The 16,888-nt window shown below is 37.3% G+C and overlaps 1 protein-coding gene across 7 annotated transcripts in view; it reads right to left on the bottom strand.

Moving 5' to 3' along the window:
• ADGRV1 (adhesion G protein-coupled receptor V1) overlaps positions 1–16,888 on the bottom strand; it is a 305,664-nt gene that overhangs the window by 29,663 nt on the left and 259,113 nt on the right. For all 7 annotated transcript variants that reach the window (XM_068175720.1, XM_068175721.1, XM_068175718.1 and 4 more), the window contains one exon: positions 12,847–12,968. In XM_068175720.1, coding sequence (XP_068031821.1) covers positions 12,847–12,968 — 122 coding nt within the window. The remainder of the gene's footprint in view (positions 1–12,846; positions 12,969–16,888) is intronic.

Consider the following 16,888-nt stretch of genomic DNA (forward strand, 5'->3'; position numbering starts at 1 on the left):
GATTTAGAAGCAATTTTATGTTAACAGATTAAACATAAATCTATATAAAACCCAGTGACATAGGGAAATACTGGAATTCTCACAGGCTGGTGTGGTAGTGTATTTTAATGTATTTAATAATTACAACAATTCATATAATTTAATGAATGGAAAAACTTGTAGGGTGATGTTCAATATTCCATTCCAGTGAGAACACTGGGAATGGAAAGAACCTGAGCATGTTTTTTCTTTTTCTGGTCTTATATTGAGCACAATGTCTTCACCACCCACACCAGGATGGTGGTCCTTGATGCAGGGTCCCTCAGAAGACTTCAGTGTAATGTAACATAATGACACTAGTTAACTCAGCCAAGCCAGTTTCTCCAAGGTCTCTCTGTGTAAAACCATAGCCTCTCTCTCCACATACACCTCATAGTCAGTTCATGTTTCTCCTTAAGAATCTTTCAAAGCTACAACAGCTTGTGAGGGTTTTTTACTGTGCGGACTAAAATATTTAAAAATATTTTCAAATATTTTTATTAATATATATAAATAATATATATATAAATTTGTATTTACCTGTAATTATCTAGAACTATATATGCAAAACTGTATAACTATGTTTCTGTAAAGGTAATTTAATATTGATAAACTAGGCACAAGGCACAATTGCTCTCTGAACACTCAGCAAAAATGCAAGTTATAACATTCAAATGAACTTCCACCCTAGATGTTAAGTAACTGCTCCACATAGAACCTTCCTCTGAATTCAGATACAGAGCTCCTTAAAGCATATGCATTCAGTTATTTGCAACTGCACTCACTGCATTAGGTTAAGGTTCATGCACAATGAATTACTACATGCAAAACTACAGGTAAAATTAAACACAAAACTACATTGCCAGAAGTAAAATTTGTGGCAAGGATGATAACACTGGTCTGTTCCCTCTAATTTTATCTATTACAAATAATTTTTATAAACTAAGCCAAACCATGTCAGAAAAGTGGTTAACTGTGTGTGCTAATGCTCTTTGACAATGAAAATGAGTGTGGCAATCTAAAAAGAGACATTTCCAGGGAGAGGGCCTTTATTTAGATTATCCTGAAAATCATTCATCCCACAGCTCCTTCTACTTTTTACTGTTACAGGAATTTAATGCTCTATTAGAACTAAATTTGGTTTCCAACCGTAAAATACAATCCATTACAAAAAAATAAAGTACTTGAAGAAATTGAGACTGAGAGATTGGTGGTAATGTGGTTTAATAAATTAAAAATAAATGGAAATGTAGGAGCCATTAAGTTTCCTTCATACTGAAAGAGTGTTGGCCCCAGAAAAGTTATTTATCGTCCCACAGTTTTTATTCCAGCCATCTATAATGAAATGATAATACCCATCTCTGAAGATTGACAAGCTGGTCAGAGAGACATGACTATCTACAGGTGAATGACAAAAAAAAAAGTAAATAAAAAATAATTTAGTCACTGTTTTTCATATATCATTGTATCCTATTTTGATACACACACAAGCAGAAAATTATTATTTCTGTGTTCTTTGAAATTTCTTTACCATACATGAACTTAAAATTTATATTACATTAGTAAAAATACTACATTTCCAAGTTTTCATTTTCCATATTTATTTTTCCAAGTTTCTGTAAATTTGTCTAAATATACCAAACAGTTATGTGGTCTACTACAAACATACTTGCTGCAAAACTATCAAAATTTTCATTAATTTAAATATTCCTAAAGTTTCATTACCTACTCTAAAGAAACTTTCTCAGTTGGTTTTCATGTGTTCTCAAGGAAAGTAGGACAGTTAAACTGTTTTTCAAGGGATTAGTAAAATAACTTCAGAAAAAATTTAGCACACACAACTAGATCTTGGTTAAAATAGTTTTATATTATTTCTTAGAGTTTAGACTATATCTTTAGAGAGTGGTTCTTAAAAAGACCTTCAAGTAGTCCAAAAATCTCATCATTACTCCATGGCCTTATTTGGAGCTTTGTGAAGGACTTCTACACAAAGACCCTGTGGAACTGCAGATGAAAATATTTTGTTTTTCCTACTAAGATTAGCTATTTCTTAGGGGAAAATGAAAAAGGATTCTGAAACAACCCAAAAAATATTGGGACAGATGATTTCAGACTTTCTGTTTTCAATGTATGCAATGTCTAGTTTATATATATTTTTTTTAATCCAGGCAGAAAGGGACAAAGATGCTTAATGACAGTGTTTTCTTTGGGATGAAATCACAGAGCCTAAATACAGAAATGCTATACTAAGTGAAAGAAGGAAGATCACATATATCTGGTAAAACATCCTCTGGAATCACATTTGCCTCCTTACTGACCACATAAGAAGTTTTTGGACATCAGTGTGATAAATTAGGTATCCAGTGGTGGGGAGTCTTTTCTGTTCACTAAAGAAAATTAAAGAATTTAGAAGAGAGAATTAGAGAATTAAAAACAGATCTGTTAATACATATTCCTTTTATGAAGTAAAAATTTCTGTTACATACATTGGACTACTTGGCTAATAATAATGGGAGGGACAAGCTAATGTGAAAATAACAAAGCTCTAAAGGAAAGCAGAAATCTTCATGGTGTTTTCCTGTTTTCCTGTTACCTTTCAGAATTCAGGAATGAGGAAAAGGTTCTGCAAGAGCTGCTGGCTCTGCTTTACTCAGAATGAAATCGCTCTGTGTATTAGAATGCCCATTTTCTCTTTTTTGGAACACAAAGCTTAATCCCAGAGGGTTCTGGGGCATAAGAAATACCAACATTTTAAAATCTACAACCAGTTATACAGAGTATTTGAACCTACATAAGGATAAGTCACAATTTTCACCTTCCTTTACTCTTTCATATTTTTTGAAGAATAATCAAAACATTAACAAGTCTCCAGTAGATAATGAGCTTTATTTACACAGTCATGTGTTGCATCCCAGGTTTGGGTTCACGTTATGGGTTTTTCCTTTGTTAGTTTTCCAGTTCTCTGTACCCTCGTGCATCCCCCGAGTTTTCCCCTACTCCTGTGGTTTCCGTGCCCGTGTCCCCATTCTCGCGGTCCCACTCACCCCAAAGTCTCGTGTCCGCCCCTGCCGTGTTCCCATTGGTCGCTGTAGTACACGTCATCACCGCGATGTCTGTACCCATTGGGCGGGAGGGCTCCCCGTCCGCCCTGTCCCTTCCCTATATCACCCCACTCCTCGGCATGCTCGAGGCCATTTGCGTCTGTGCGAAGCTGGGAGCGGCTGCAGCCTTTCCATCGCAGCTCTCGCAGCCAATAAAGCATCCAGCCACCACGCAGAGGGATTTGGACGAATTCCTTGCCTCTTTGTTTCTTCCATCGCGCCGACGGCAAAGCGCGGCCAACAGCCCACCCTGGAGCGCAGCAGCAAAAGCGCCCGGAAACTGCGGCGAGCCCCGGCCCCGACGAAAAACTGAGAAGCCCAAGCCGGGCATTTGGGAGCTGACCGGGGCAGACAAAAGTAAAGAGCAGCTGCGGTCATGGGCACCCACACACAGAAAATAAAATGCTAGCCCTCTCAAACTAAATCTCCTGATCACTCTTCTTTAAGATGATATAGAAAGAAAAAGGAAAAAAAAATCAGTATGGATCCTAGTTTTATAATTGAGGATCTCTGTCACTAAAACTTTTCATGTCTCTGTGGTAACAGCAAAACAACATATCTGAAGATTTAAACAAACAATCAGCTGTCAGTACAAGCTGTTTTGATGCTTCTTTAAATCCAGCTGACCTTTGTAAAGGCAAAAGCAAAAGAGCAATACTTGACATTTTGCTGAAAATAAAGAAAACATAATTTAGCAATTTTCATCCAACTGTGGTTAGCTCCAGCTTCACAGTTGCTCAACTCCTTCCAGACTCAAAAGATTTGCAGTCCTCCATATATCAGAAAACCTCCTGAGACAGCGACTTCTAAGCAGTTACATTCAGACCTCACATCTAACTGTGCACATGTTCCATTTTGGAGAATATAATCTATCACCAAAATTTGATATGGAAAGGAAACACTGACAACATTACATTCACATACTTACAAACAAACTGACTTAAAAATTATTCACAACAGTTAACACTGCAGTTAACACCTTTCTTAAATTCATGGACTTTTTGTTAACAGATGGAAACACTGAATATCTTGAAGAGCTCAGTGGCATGAGGTCACATCACACTCAATGCTTCTGAACAGGTTAGATGTTTAAGTGTTTGTCCCACAGCTCTCAGTGCTATTAAATGCAGGCAAAGTGAATGTAACTAGGAAAGATGCTCAATGCATCTTTTACATCACGCTGTCTTCTGAACAGAAGCGAGAAGCTGGAATTCAAAAAGTTGTTCTAAATTACACTAAATTCTGAAAACAGATTGAAGTCACTAAAAAACTGGGGTATACTGTTTTGCATGCAAGATGACATGAGTGTGATTATATAGCTACTGGATCAAGGCCAATATGGACATAGGCAACAGATGACAGATAACATGAAATTCTTTCAAGCTTATGAAATAAGATTTTCAAATTCATTCTCATGATTTTTTCCCCTACTGATACAACATACAGAATTAATCTCTTTGACCAATGGGGTTAGAAATGTCTATAGGATCCCAAATAATGCACCACCAATATCCTTTACTATAGCATTTAAATTGCTCTTGTTTACAAAGTGAGCATCACATTTGCTTCTTTCAGACCTGTATTATGCTGCTGATTTGCATTTGTCCTGAGATAAGTGAAACACTCATCCCAGTTTCTATTTCTTATATGTATATACATAGCTTATCAATTTATAGCAGAAATTCTTTTACTACTTGTATCTTAGTGCATAATTATGCACTTAGTGTGGTTGGATCCCACATAATTCCTATTAAGTTATTCTGCAGACTAAAACTCATCAATTTCATTATGTAGGATACATCAGTCATCCGAATAAACAATAATATCTAAATGTCTGTGATGAAACAGCTATACTATCATTTCTTCTGCCATGCTCAGAAGCAAAATTGAAGTAAAGTTTAGTATAAAGATCCAGTATTGATATTTTTTATACATTCCTCATTTTATTTTGACCATATTTTTTCCTTAACTCTTACTCCTTCAATTTTGCTGAGAAACTGTATTTAAATACCTGCTATGAGTTAAACAGATCTGCTGCTTTTATTTTGCTCAAGTTAGCAGATAACAGCTTGGATTAGTATGATAATGTCAATACATCCAAACTAGGTATTATTTGTAAGTATCTGATCTTATAAATAAGATGCTATTGAAACTTATAAATAAATCTGCTATTGAACTAACAGGCTTTTAGTTGTCAAAATCAAAACACAGTTAGAACATAAGATGTAATTGAACCATTGTTGCACAAAAAGTTTTGCTGATGCATAGAAGTCTCCCAGGCTTATTTCATGGATTCTTTCTTCATTGTATTCCCAACAACTTTTGAGTTAAAGACAACCTATTTTCATGTCATGCCACCATTTCAAAGAGTCGCCGTTTCTTCTGGCGACTTACTGTATCGTTAGTCCACACCGACAATCGAGACAAGAGGACACAGTCTTAAGCTGTGCCAGTGGAGTTTTTGGGTGGATATTAGAAGTAAGTTCTTCAGAGAAAGAGTGATGGGGCATTGGAATGGGCTGCCCAGGGAGGTCGTGGAGTCACTGTCCCTGATGGTGTTTAAAAAAAGACTGGATGTTGCACTCAGTGCCATGGTCCATTAGAAAAAGTGGTGCTGGGTCATAGGCTGGAATCAATCTCTAAGGGCTTTTCCAACCTAGCTGATTCTGTGATTCGTTAGAGGAAAACACTTCTAAAAAGAAACCATTGAAGATTTTATTTTAGGTTAATTTTGTCCTGATTTGGACAGCTTCTGATTCCTTACTTCCTTGGGTAGCAAAGTCATTATCCACTGTACTTAAAGAACTACTCTGTCTTCACTGTAAAATAAGCATTTGCAGTGATGAGTGATTTGTTACAGATACCCAACTAAGTGGGTTGTTATTTTATTCTTCACAGTAAGAAAAATTGACAGAGGTGGAAAATGAAAACAACGTACCTTTTCAGTAGATATACATCCACCAATTGCAGCAGTTATTGTTGCATTTCTTACTTGTTATGTGCTACATAATTCTGGCCATTACTAATACCTCCTAAGGAGAATGGCTACAACTGCTTTTTCCCCCTTCTGTTGAAAAAAATTGGTGTTAAGAGATTTTTCCTGAAATATATTAATGTAAAACTCTTCAAGAATAAATGAAGGAACTTCACAGACGCTGGAAGATTTAAAATGTTATTTAATTACTGTAAAAAATGTATTATAGTCACATTTTTCTATTTTGTGTCACTGAAAAGTCTAAATGTTTTTTCTAGTGATTAGTTGAAAATCCAGTAAATCAAAGCCCACTTCAGCACACTTTTTCACTGTGTATTATTTAAACACATAAACACAGCTCTAAACACAGATTACTCTTCTGACATCAATTTCTCGTGTATTTCAGTTCTATCCTAACAATGCTTTCTATTTTTACTTGACACTGCAGACTTTTTTCTTTGTTTTGTCTTCAGCTATAGTCTGATTTTGGGTCGGTTATGTATGGACTTGAATAGCTAAATGGAATCGCTAACCATAATTTCGTAAGTAATTACAGAAATAATGTGTTAAAGTATGGTGGTAACTAGGAACAGAGAGTACTCTCCTTTAAGAAATAAGTTGTAAACATAAAAAAAGGGATATAAAATTTTTCCATTCTCTTGATTCACATGTAATCAAGTCTGGTGGACAGCTTATGCTTACACAGCTACTATAATGCATACTAATGCTACTGTCCAATCAAGATTACAACCCAAAAGTTTAGCTGATATCAGAAAGTATGAATTCTCAAAAGTGACAAGCTTTCTTTACTTGCTTTACTGTAGCTATTTTTACTTTAAAAAATTGCACATAGTGAACAACTTTCAAGGTTAAGTAAACAGCTCTAGGTATACTATTGTCTTTCCCTCCAGGTAAGAATCCAAGCCACCAGAAACAGCTTTATCAAACAGATGTCAAAATGCAGATGTGAATTGCTTTGGATGTGTATTTTATTTTGGTCCTGGGGCAGTATTTGAATTGTTGAATTGAATTGTTTAGCCTGTGTTTAACTGTGTTTGGTTTGTGCACTTAGCTGACAGAAGGTTTGGTTGGACTGTATCTACTTGAACAAGCATATGTCCTTTCTTGATAGGCTTGATATAAATTGTAGTTCATCTTGGCATCACTATGAGAGCTTCATTGCTTTTTGTTGGGCTAATTTGCAGTGTAGAATCACTGTAGAATTAGCAAAATCTGTAGACAGCCTTTTACAGCCTGCTACATTTACTTGCATCTCATGTCTGTCTACTGCTGGTTCTGTTTAGTTTTGTGTGGCTTTGATAATATGAACCACTGCATGGGATCTTCTAATCTTCCTCTGACTCATCAGAGCAGAAGCATTCCGAAGCTGTCATAAGACACAGGAAGTGAGCCTATTTACAGTGGTAGCCCTCTCTGTGTCCCCGGGCTACATCCCAGAGTTGAATAGTATGTTCTAGGAAAAAATACATATTTCATTTGTGACTCGTACTGGCATGAGCTTTATAAAATGTGTACTTTTGCTTTCCTGCATAATATAATGCAGCAACTTACGAAACAGCGTATCTTTACTCACTTTTTACTATCACAATATGTGGTATCCTTAAAATTTTATTTCTCCTTCTAAAACTGTGTCATCTTGATTTCTCTTAGTATATTTTATGTTGTTTCATTATAATAATGTCTCATTATATTTCATTATATTCGGGTTTTTTTGGTTGTTGTTTTTTTACAACAGACAAGTTTTCTTTGATATCTCCTTTTCTACTCAAGTTAGCCTCTCCTCCCATTCTGGCTTGTCACAGCTATTTTAATTATTTTAATTAGTTTATTTGATTAATGAAGTTAACCTCATCTTCTCCAGTCAATGTCAGGTTTGGATGTGCACCTGTTCACTTGTTTTCTGTATGCCCATATTTCTTAAAGGCTTTTCAGGTATTTGTACCTGAACTTCTGAACCTTCTCTTATTGCAATCTACTACAAATTAGTTGACTTTTAGAACTTTTTGCAAAATTTGTCTCTAAACTGAGACATTGCCTTAGGCAAGCCAGCCCATTTGCCCATTTGCAGTTTGGAAAACCACCAATCAACTCTTCCAGATTTTTCCTGCATTTCTTGGGAAGTACTTTGCGTGTAACACCTATGCGTATTGCATGGACACGAGTTGTCCAGTATGCTCAAACACAGAACAGGCAGACATTTAACCTTTATCTTCCTCATCCAAAAAAAAAACCACAAAAGGATTTTTTGAATACGGTCATTAATAACACTACCAGCTGCCACTTATTTTTTCCCCTGATATTACTGAAAAATTGAGGTTTTATACTGTTGGTGGGTACTATCACAGTATTTCATTAGAGTAAAATTTCAATTCAAAATCACTTATTGAAAATTTTAATTAAATTATTGCTGAGAGAGGAGAGTGGTGGAACTTATTGCAAGGAAACCATGATTGGGGTAGCTGTGGCATACCTAATGCCTTGTAGTTTACAGTGTAGATACACTCTAAGTTATGGAGGATGGAGGTGTGTAGTGCAGTTTGCTAGAAATATAGCCAGAGAAATATCAAGATTATACTGAGAAAGTCGGCTGCAGAGAATAGCCTAGGAATGAGCCTGAAACTTCTTTCTGACCCTTTTGCAAACAATGGGAAGAGATCCACCCACTGCCCTGAACTTTGGTTCCATCGAATGTAAATATGCCTCTGTTGACATCAGCTACATGAATCAGAAAAATGATTCGTATACCTGATGTCAACTAACTGCAGGAAAAACATGGTGATCATTTAGATGGGTATAGTGCATTCAAAAGAGCTTGTGAAATTCCAAATATTTGAGAGAAGTGCTCAAGATAGCACTTTTATTCTTTTACTTCTGACCCCAGCTTATTCTTTTACTTCTGACCCCAGAAATACATGTATTTTGTGAATAAATCCACAATGACAATTTTAAGTTAAGAAAAGAGGTAGACGTTTTTTCTGTTTTGCAAGGGAAAAGATGAGGAACCGAGGCTTATCACACAAGAGCAATGGAGTATGTTTCTGCATCACAGATGCTGTTTGGGTAGGACAATAAGGTGCATACTGCTAAGGAATTCAAAATACCAGATATCCCACACACACTTCTTTTTCTTTCATGGCTTTCTATATGTACTTTTTATTTTGTATATCAGCTATTGCCCTCCCATATGCATATTTACTCCTGAAGTTACAAGGAAAGTATTACTTTCCCCTCCATGTACTAGAATAGCTCCTACTATAAACTTGTCTCTGATGGGAACCATTTCCTGCAGGAAGTGCTTGGAAACAATTTGTACTGAGTGGATGACTGTCAGGGTCTGTCCGAAAATCCCTCATGTTTGCCTCACGACTGCCTCCAAGGACTGAGACCCTAGACCCTGAAAGTAGCTCTAGCCTGGCTGAGGTGGAAAATCTGCCAAGCCTTAAGGACTGGTATGCGATGCCATGGGAACTCAGTGCGAGAACAATGGACTGGTCATGGTGGACTGAGCCCTAATCAGTTCGTCCTGTACCTTCGGTCCTGTACTCTTGGTCCTGCACTGACGCGATGACTACAACTGGTTCCCAAAATGAGTCCACACCCACCATGTAGCCAGGAGAACTGCTGCTTTGGCCAGATGCCACCCGCTTTGAGGAACCCTATAAAAGACTGAAGGAGTTTTGAGGACTTTGTCCGGACCCCACCTGGAGAAGACAGCCTATGAGCATCTCGTCAAGCTCCGAGGGCCTCGTCTCTTCAGACTGGTAGCTATAATCCCCTTCCCCTCTTTCTCTTTCACTCTATCTCTTTATTTCTCTCCCACTATCGCAGTTGTTGGCACTAAATAAAAGTGCATTTTTGTTTAAGCAAAGTGTTGTGTCCCCTGCTGTGTCTTTTGTGCTTTGAGATCTCCAAAAAGAACCTATCAGGGACCCTGCATGTATTTGCGGACCCTGACAATGACTTTTCAAGCAAGTTCATTTCCTAGGAAATGCATGTCATAAGGCTAAACAAAGGCAATGGATAATATTCAGTGTCCTTTCAATGTCCTGCATTGAATCAATTTGAATATCCAACACATTTTAATGGATCACATTCTGCTTCTTTGCACAGTCCATAGCTCCTGGTCAGCAGGGAACCAGGCCTCTACTTCTTGTAAGCTATTTCATCTCCTCTTTTCTGTACTGCAAAAAACTCTTAATGAGCAATGAATTGCCTTCCAGCTAAAACAAGGCTTGTTGTATAATAGAAATGCTCACCAATAAATGGTAAACCCACCTTTTATTGCAGAAAAGCAGCCTTGTTTTAACAATCATCTATACTGAGAGCTGACAAAGACATGAGAATAAGATGCCAACAGAATGCATTACAAAGACAGGTAGTTTCTACTGTTATCATTATGAAAATGTGTCATCCACTATCAAGTACCATTTCCTTTCCCAATCACAAACAGACTGGCTGAGATTAAATCTTCAAAGGACACTGGACATGACTGTCCGTGAGCTGGATACACGTGGCTCTGCATAGCCTGTGGGTCAGAATGACTCTCAGCAGGAAGTGTGTACTCTCCAAGACTAGCCCCTTATCAGTGGGAACATGGTCTAAAAATCCTTTCTGAAGTTGCACCTACCTACAGAAAACCTTCATTTTTATTCAGTATTGGTAATACATAATTTTGTTCTACACAAAGACTGCATAATGATATTTTCTCTGAGTTAGTTAGTTGTATCTGATTATTTGATGAACAGCATAGATTAAAGAAATTTACAGACTTCTCACCTTGTTCCTTCCCTGTTTTTTATTTCATGCTGTATGTCTGATCACTTGAATCACATACCAGTTTTTCCATTTCTTGACTAGATAAATCTTAACTTTAAATGAGGAGAATGGTCTGTATGGGATTGTTATTTAAAGTGTGGGGGGATTCCAGAAAATATTTTTAAAACTTCTTTTATTATGGAGACTTACAAAGGACTGAAGACAATCATCCACTAAAAACAAAAAAAATTAAAAACTGGAGTACTCTGAAAGACTTACTCTATTTTTTAACTTCTCCCAAGGTATGCAACACCAAAAAGTTCTTTTTCTTTTAATTATATTGCAGCTTTATACTTAAAAAAAACCAGTTAGTAAACAGTTGTAAGCTGTAATGGATACTGTTCTGTTATATTTTACATTGCAAAAATCCAACAAAGGATAAAAATCCACTTTTAAAGCACGGAGTATAAGTTATTAAGCTCCTCATAGTTGGAAATAAAGTTTTTGTTTACTACTGTTTGAATTGGAGCTCCAACCATGCATGTTTTAATTTAAAATAATAAGCAGGAAGAAACTATGCATTTGAAATGTTTTCAACTCCTTTGAATAAAGAAAAAAATTATTATATATTTCAGGTTTTACTGATTCTTTTGAGCTAGAGAGAACAAAAGTAACAGGTTTCTCTTCCTGATGTGGAAGATCAGTAATGACATAATGTGACTAGAGATGCTGCATTAACTTCTGCAGGCCTGTTGACATATACAGTCATTTTCCAGATATTATTAACTATCATTAAGGCAAGACACCAAAAGAGACTACATCTAGTGGGGAAGCAGAGCAGAAGCACATATTGATATGTCTATATATATATATATATATATATAATAATTAAATGACAATATATACAGAAAAAACAAATCTATTTCAGGGAGAATAAACTACTTTTTTTTCCTCAATTAAAAAAATATTTCTGAGATATAATTTTTAAAGTATTTTAATATGCCTAAGGACACACCCACATTTGCAATTTAAAATAAATCCATTTTGTGAAAATATGCCTTTTTAGTTAATTAATTTTTAATTTATGGGGTATAAAGATTTTTAATATTGGAAAATAAAACTTGTCACAGAAGTTTCTGTTCTAAAAAAATAAGAAGGGCATACTGGAGTCCAGAAGTAGTTGCCCTCCAAAGATTTTTATATGTAATTTTAAATCTCCTGCTAATTTCACTGTTTTCAGATATCAGAGGTATTTTCCCATCTGAGATATAATAACCATTATTCTATAAATAATTCAGCAATATGCAGTATGGTATTAAATGCAGTGCAATGCACTAGAGAACCCAGTGCACTGGGTTCTCTATACAACCACTTTATGTGGGTAAAATTTTGGAAAGAGCTATTTACATTTTTTATTATTAATGCTGAACATTTGGTCTTTATTTGTTTCCTTTTTCAATAAAATTTATTTGCTTTACCAATATATATGCTACAGGAGAAAAGCTAAGCCTCAAGGCTCACCTCTTACAATGGAAAAAGATTCTGTCTTAGGGCTATAGATTTAAAATATTGTGTGGTTATTATTATTATTATTATTATTATTATTGTTATCATCGTCATCATCTACAGAAATTTGAAATACTCAGTGATTTTGCAAAGTCTGCAGGTACTTAAGTTTTAGTGGTAACATTATCTCAATAATACTTTACATACAGAAGCAAGCAATTTTCTTTCTGAGTGTATTAGCTATGAAATGAAATCTATGCAATTATAGTGCTATTGTTCAAAAACAATGCATCCCTTGCTTTAATATGCATTCCATATGTCAGTTTGAGAAATAAACAGAATACACACTTTCACACTGTGACAGTGAGTTACTGGATGATGTTCAGCTGGTGAAGCCAAAATGACAAACATGAGTGGAGAAAACACCCCCAGGTCAGCAAGAATACTAAAGGACCAGATGCTGGCTCTTACCTGCAGGCTGTTGAAGATGATGAAGAAGACTAACATCCAGAGGTGCCGGTAAGCCATATGCAGTCCTCCCCACAGCCAGGTGATGGAAATCAGGGCAAAGAGGTACAAGACCAAGGGGATCTCTGCAAATCATAAACACAGAGTTTCAGCTGCTGCACTCTCAGAAAAAAACACTTTTTAAAGAATTACTGACATAGGACATGGTTTTGCTGTGTGTGGCTAACCTTGGAACTTGTTCCCCAGTGGTGGGCAGCCCTTGTCCTGCTCTAGCTGGGTGGGGGTCCCAGGGCTTTTATGACTCCACCATGGGATCAGAAGACCAGCAGAAGGACACTGTCAGGGGTCTGGGAAGTATGAAGGGCAGAATGAGCACAGCCCAGCTCAGCAAACCAAGTGGTGGGAAGAGCACACATGAAGTCAAAAAATGTGCTAAACTTTGGAAAATAATAGAAGAACTCCTGGCAAGCTCTAGAAATTTTGAGAGAAAATTAATTTCTAAGAATTGAGAGGAAAGGGAAAAGAAGAAAAGTATTATGGTGTACTGGTTTTACATGGTTTGATTTTTTGGTGAGGAGGGAAGAGGCCAGCCACAGAAGTAATTTTTCCTGTGGGAAGCTGCTAGAAGCTTCCTCCATGCCTGGCAAAGTCACTTGTGGGCTGGCTCTGAAAATAAACATGATGCTAAGCCAATTAAATTATTTGGTAATGCCTCTATGATGACATACTTAAGAAGGAAAAAAACCCACATGCACTTCCTCTTTATTCTTCTTCTTGCAGGGGTGGCAAGGTGGCCACTGGGGCCCTTCCCAGTGTGGCTGGGACCATGCAGCCAGGGCTATCGCAGCATGGTCCACAGCAAACTGTGCTTGCTTGGCTGCTTTTAACTAGCCATGATGAGGGCAGAAGGGCAGAGGCAGCAGCAGCAGATTCTCCTTTCAGCACCCCACATGAAGAGAGGCACTGAATGGAGCTGGCACTGTGGCAGCTGGAGCCACCTGCGCTGTGCTGGTGGGGACCACGTGGCCAACAGTGAGGGGCATGACAAGCAATTCCCCAGTGCGGAGCCTGGACGGGACCAACCTTATAAGAACCTTTCAATTGATAGAACTTAATAACAACCACATCTACGGACACCAATTCTCTCCTAAGTCAGAGAAAAGGAAAAGGTGAAGACACATGAGAACAACATGGGGGCACCAAGGTCAGTGAAAGGAGGGAGGAGCAGGAGGTGCTCCAGGCTTCAGAGCTGAGATTCTTCTAAAAGCCATGGTGAGGACTATAATACAACAAACTGTTTTCCTGTAACTCATGAAGTGCATGAAGGGATGCAGAGGTCCATTAGCAGCCCATGAGAAAATGTGTTCAGCATCATGTGGATGCTGAAAAGTTGTATTCTAGTGGGAAACTTGAAGAGAGAGAGAAGACCCTTGAATCCAGATATAGAGAAAGAGGATCCTTGCTAAAAGACTACATCCCATGAGCTAATGACCCATGCAAGCAGTTGTGGGAAGACTGCTTTGCCTGTGGGAGGTACTCACTTACAGCAGGTTGGGCGGGACTGCTACTCATGAAAATTAGAACCACATTAGAGAAGTTACAGAGAACTGTTTCCCATGAGAAGGACCCCACAACATAACAGAAGACACTCCTCTCCCCAAGCAAACTGAAGGAAGATTTTTTAAAAGTAACAAGTGGACTAAAAAACTGGCTAAAAAATCTGACCTCATGTTTTGTCTGCCTGCACTGTCGGTGGGAAGGAAGGAAGAGCTGGGTGGGGTGGGGAAAGGGTGCATTCTCCTCTTTTAATTCTGTTAATTTTTTTTTTCTTTATATCTTTTAAGTTTTGAGCCTATTTTGCCCTTAAAGTGTTTTATCCTAATCCTTATCTCACCCCATGAGTCTTTTTTCTTTCCCCCTCCTCTGCTCAACTATAGCAGAGGACAATGAGTGAATGGTTTTTTGTGGCTGCCTGGCATCTAGACAGTGTCAGCCCATGACATATGGACACGTAAATGGTCCCAGATCTGGCCACTTAGAGGGTTGTAGGAAATTATAAGAATAGCTTATTCTTTGATTTGTTGTTATCTTCCTCTTCAAGTCAAACATAAGACATCTGACCCCATAAAACTTAGAGTGACAACCTCCTCTCAGCCCAGGAGATCCACAAGATAGACTCTGAACCAGTTAATTTCATTCACCTTCAAAAATATGTGCAGAATCTGTCCTTAAGGATGCACACATTCTCCATTTTAAGCTCCTCACTGTATTTACTGCATAAAAGATTTAGGGAATGCTGGCAGAAAGATGTCTGCCTGGACAAAGTTTGCAATAAGGAAAACAAAAGTAAGTTTTCAACCCCACATGTTTCTCCTGAAACTGACAAGAGCCAGCCCCTATATTACCATATTTGCAGCAGAATTCAAAGTCCATGTTTGCCAGGTCTGCGCACCTTAGGGGCAGAGGTTCTTGGCCAGACATTGCCCCTCTCCACACTAGTTATGCAGCATCAACAAAGAGTGGGGATGTGTTTTTACAGGCATTCCTCCAGAAACAGCAGTTTGGGAGCCCTTTAGCCATTTAAAAAAAATACTGTACAAATACTAAGGGCCTTCTGAATGTAGGCTATACTCCACGTCATACAGACATAACATTTTAACAAGAAAAAGTGTAAAGATACTGGCTTTTTTGCCACATACTGAATATTGGTTTATGGTTCTGTTTTTTTTCTTCATTGGTAACAATTGCCTCATTATCAGTATTGCAAAGAGCTAATACAGATTTGAAACTTTGGCATAATTTAAAGCCTTGGATGTTCGAGTTCTGTATACCCATTTTTTGGATTTTGATCCAACAAACGCTCAATAATTACAGCAAATATATCAGAAAAAAAGTAACAAATTCTTTTAAGTTTGTAAAATCAGAATTGCACAAAGGAACAGAATACAAATAAATAGTCTTGATATGGACCAAAATAGTCTAATTATTTGTAGTTTTATTCATATGAAAATAAAACCAACAACCCACTCCCAAAGAAACCCCAAAGGGTTATTCTGAGCAGATGAACCTTCACTGATGCAACTTTAAGTCCAAGTGTAAGCAGTTGCCTCGAGGCTACCTGGATAAACCTTAGTAGATAAGACTGATGTGAAGAAGTCAGCTCAACATTACTGTGAGGTAACTGAGACACGGACAAGCAGTTCTGTTGGGTATTATATAATCCACCCATGCTGGTCCCCATTTTTGGTATACTTATCACACTGTTTCTTAATACTATGAGTGATGGAAGATTTTATTTGAGCAACAGGTAGTCCACACCCTCCTTAAATACAGATAAATTTATATATGCATGCATATATCACTGTCCTGAATGTTCAGGTCTTTCCTTTTTTGAAATATGTCCCCGTTTCCTTACTATAAGCTTAAGAAACACTGACAGCATTGACAAATTTAATACAGATAAATGCAGTTTATGCAGCTCTAGTTGCAGCTTGTTAAGAGCTTGAAGCCTTACCATAGTCCAGCTTGATATTTAACTAGGTGAAATTGCATACATTCAATTTACCAAACAACTGGAAGAGTCCCCTGTTTGACACTCCTTCCTTGTTGAGAAAAGATAATTTCCTTGTTAATCTGAAAAATTAGTTTTCTGTTCTGAGGGCTGCAGTACATTATAATAAGTTATTAAAGGAAATAAAATTGTAGTTTACTACAGTAGGAGAGTCCTTAGAGTGAACACAAGATTTTGTAAGTGATTCACACAAAACCAATGACTGTGAGAATTTGAAAGATAGGCTGCAATATTTTCATTATGAGTTTGGATTAGATTACAAAATTCACGAACCAGGAAAAATATGAGGATGATGGAAAAATTTAGTCACCTCATCAAGAACCTAAATGGAACTGTACTGAGTATATAAAAGCTTTGCCTTCAAGAAGGGCCAAAAAAGTTGGATAGATATGATATGTCTCCCATCAATTCTCCCATTTTCAACTCAGGAGCTTCCCTAACCAGACACAAAGCTTTTTTTCCTAGAAATCTTAG

This window comes from Anomalospiza imberbis, chromosome Z, assembly GCF_031753505.1.
Source record: "Anomalospiza imberbis isolate Cuckoo-Finch-1a 21T00152 chromosome Z, ASM3175350v1, whole genome shotgun sequence".
In the NCBI taxonomy this organism is placed as follows: Eukaryota; Metazoa; Chordata; class Aves; order Passeriformes; family Viduidae; genus Anomalospiza; species Anomalospiza imberbis.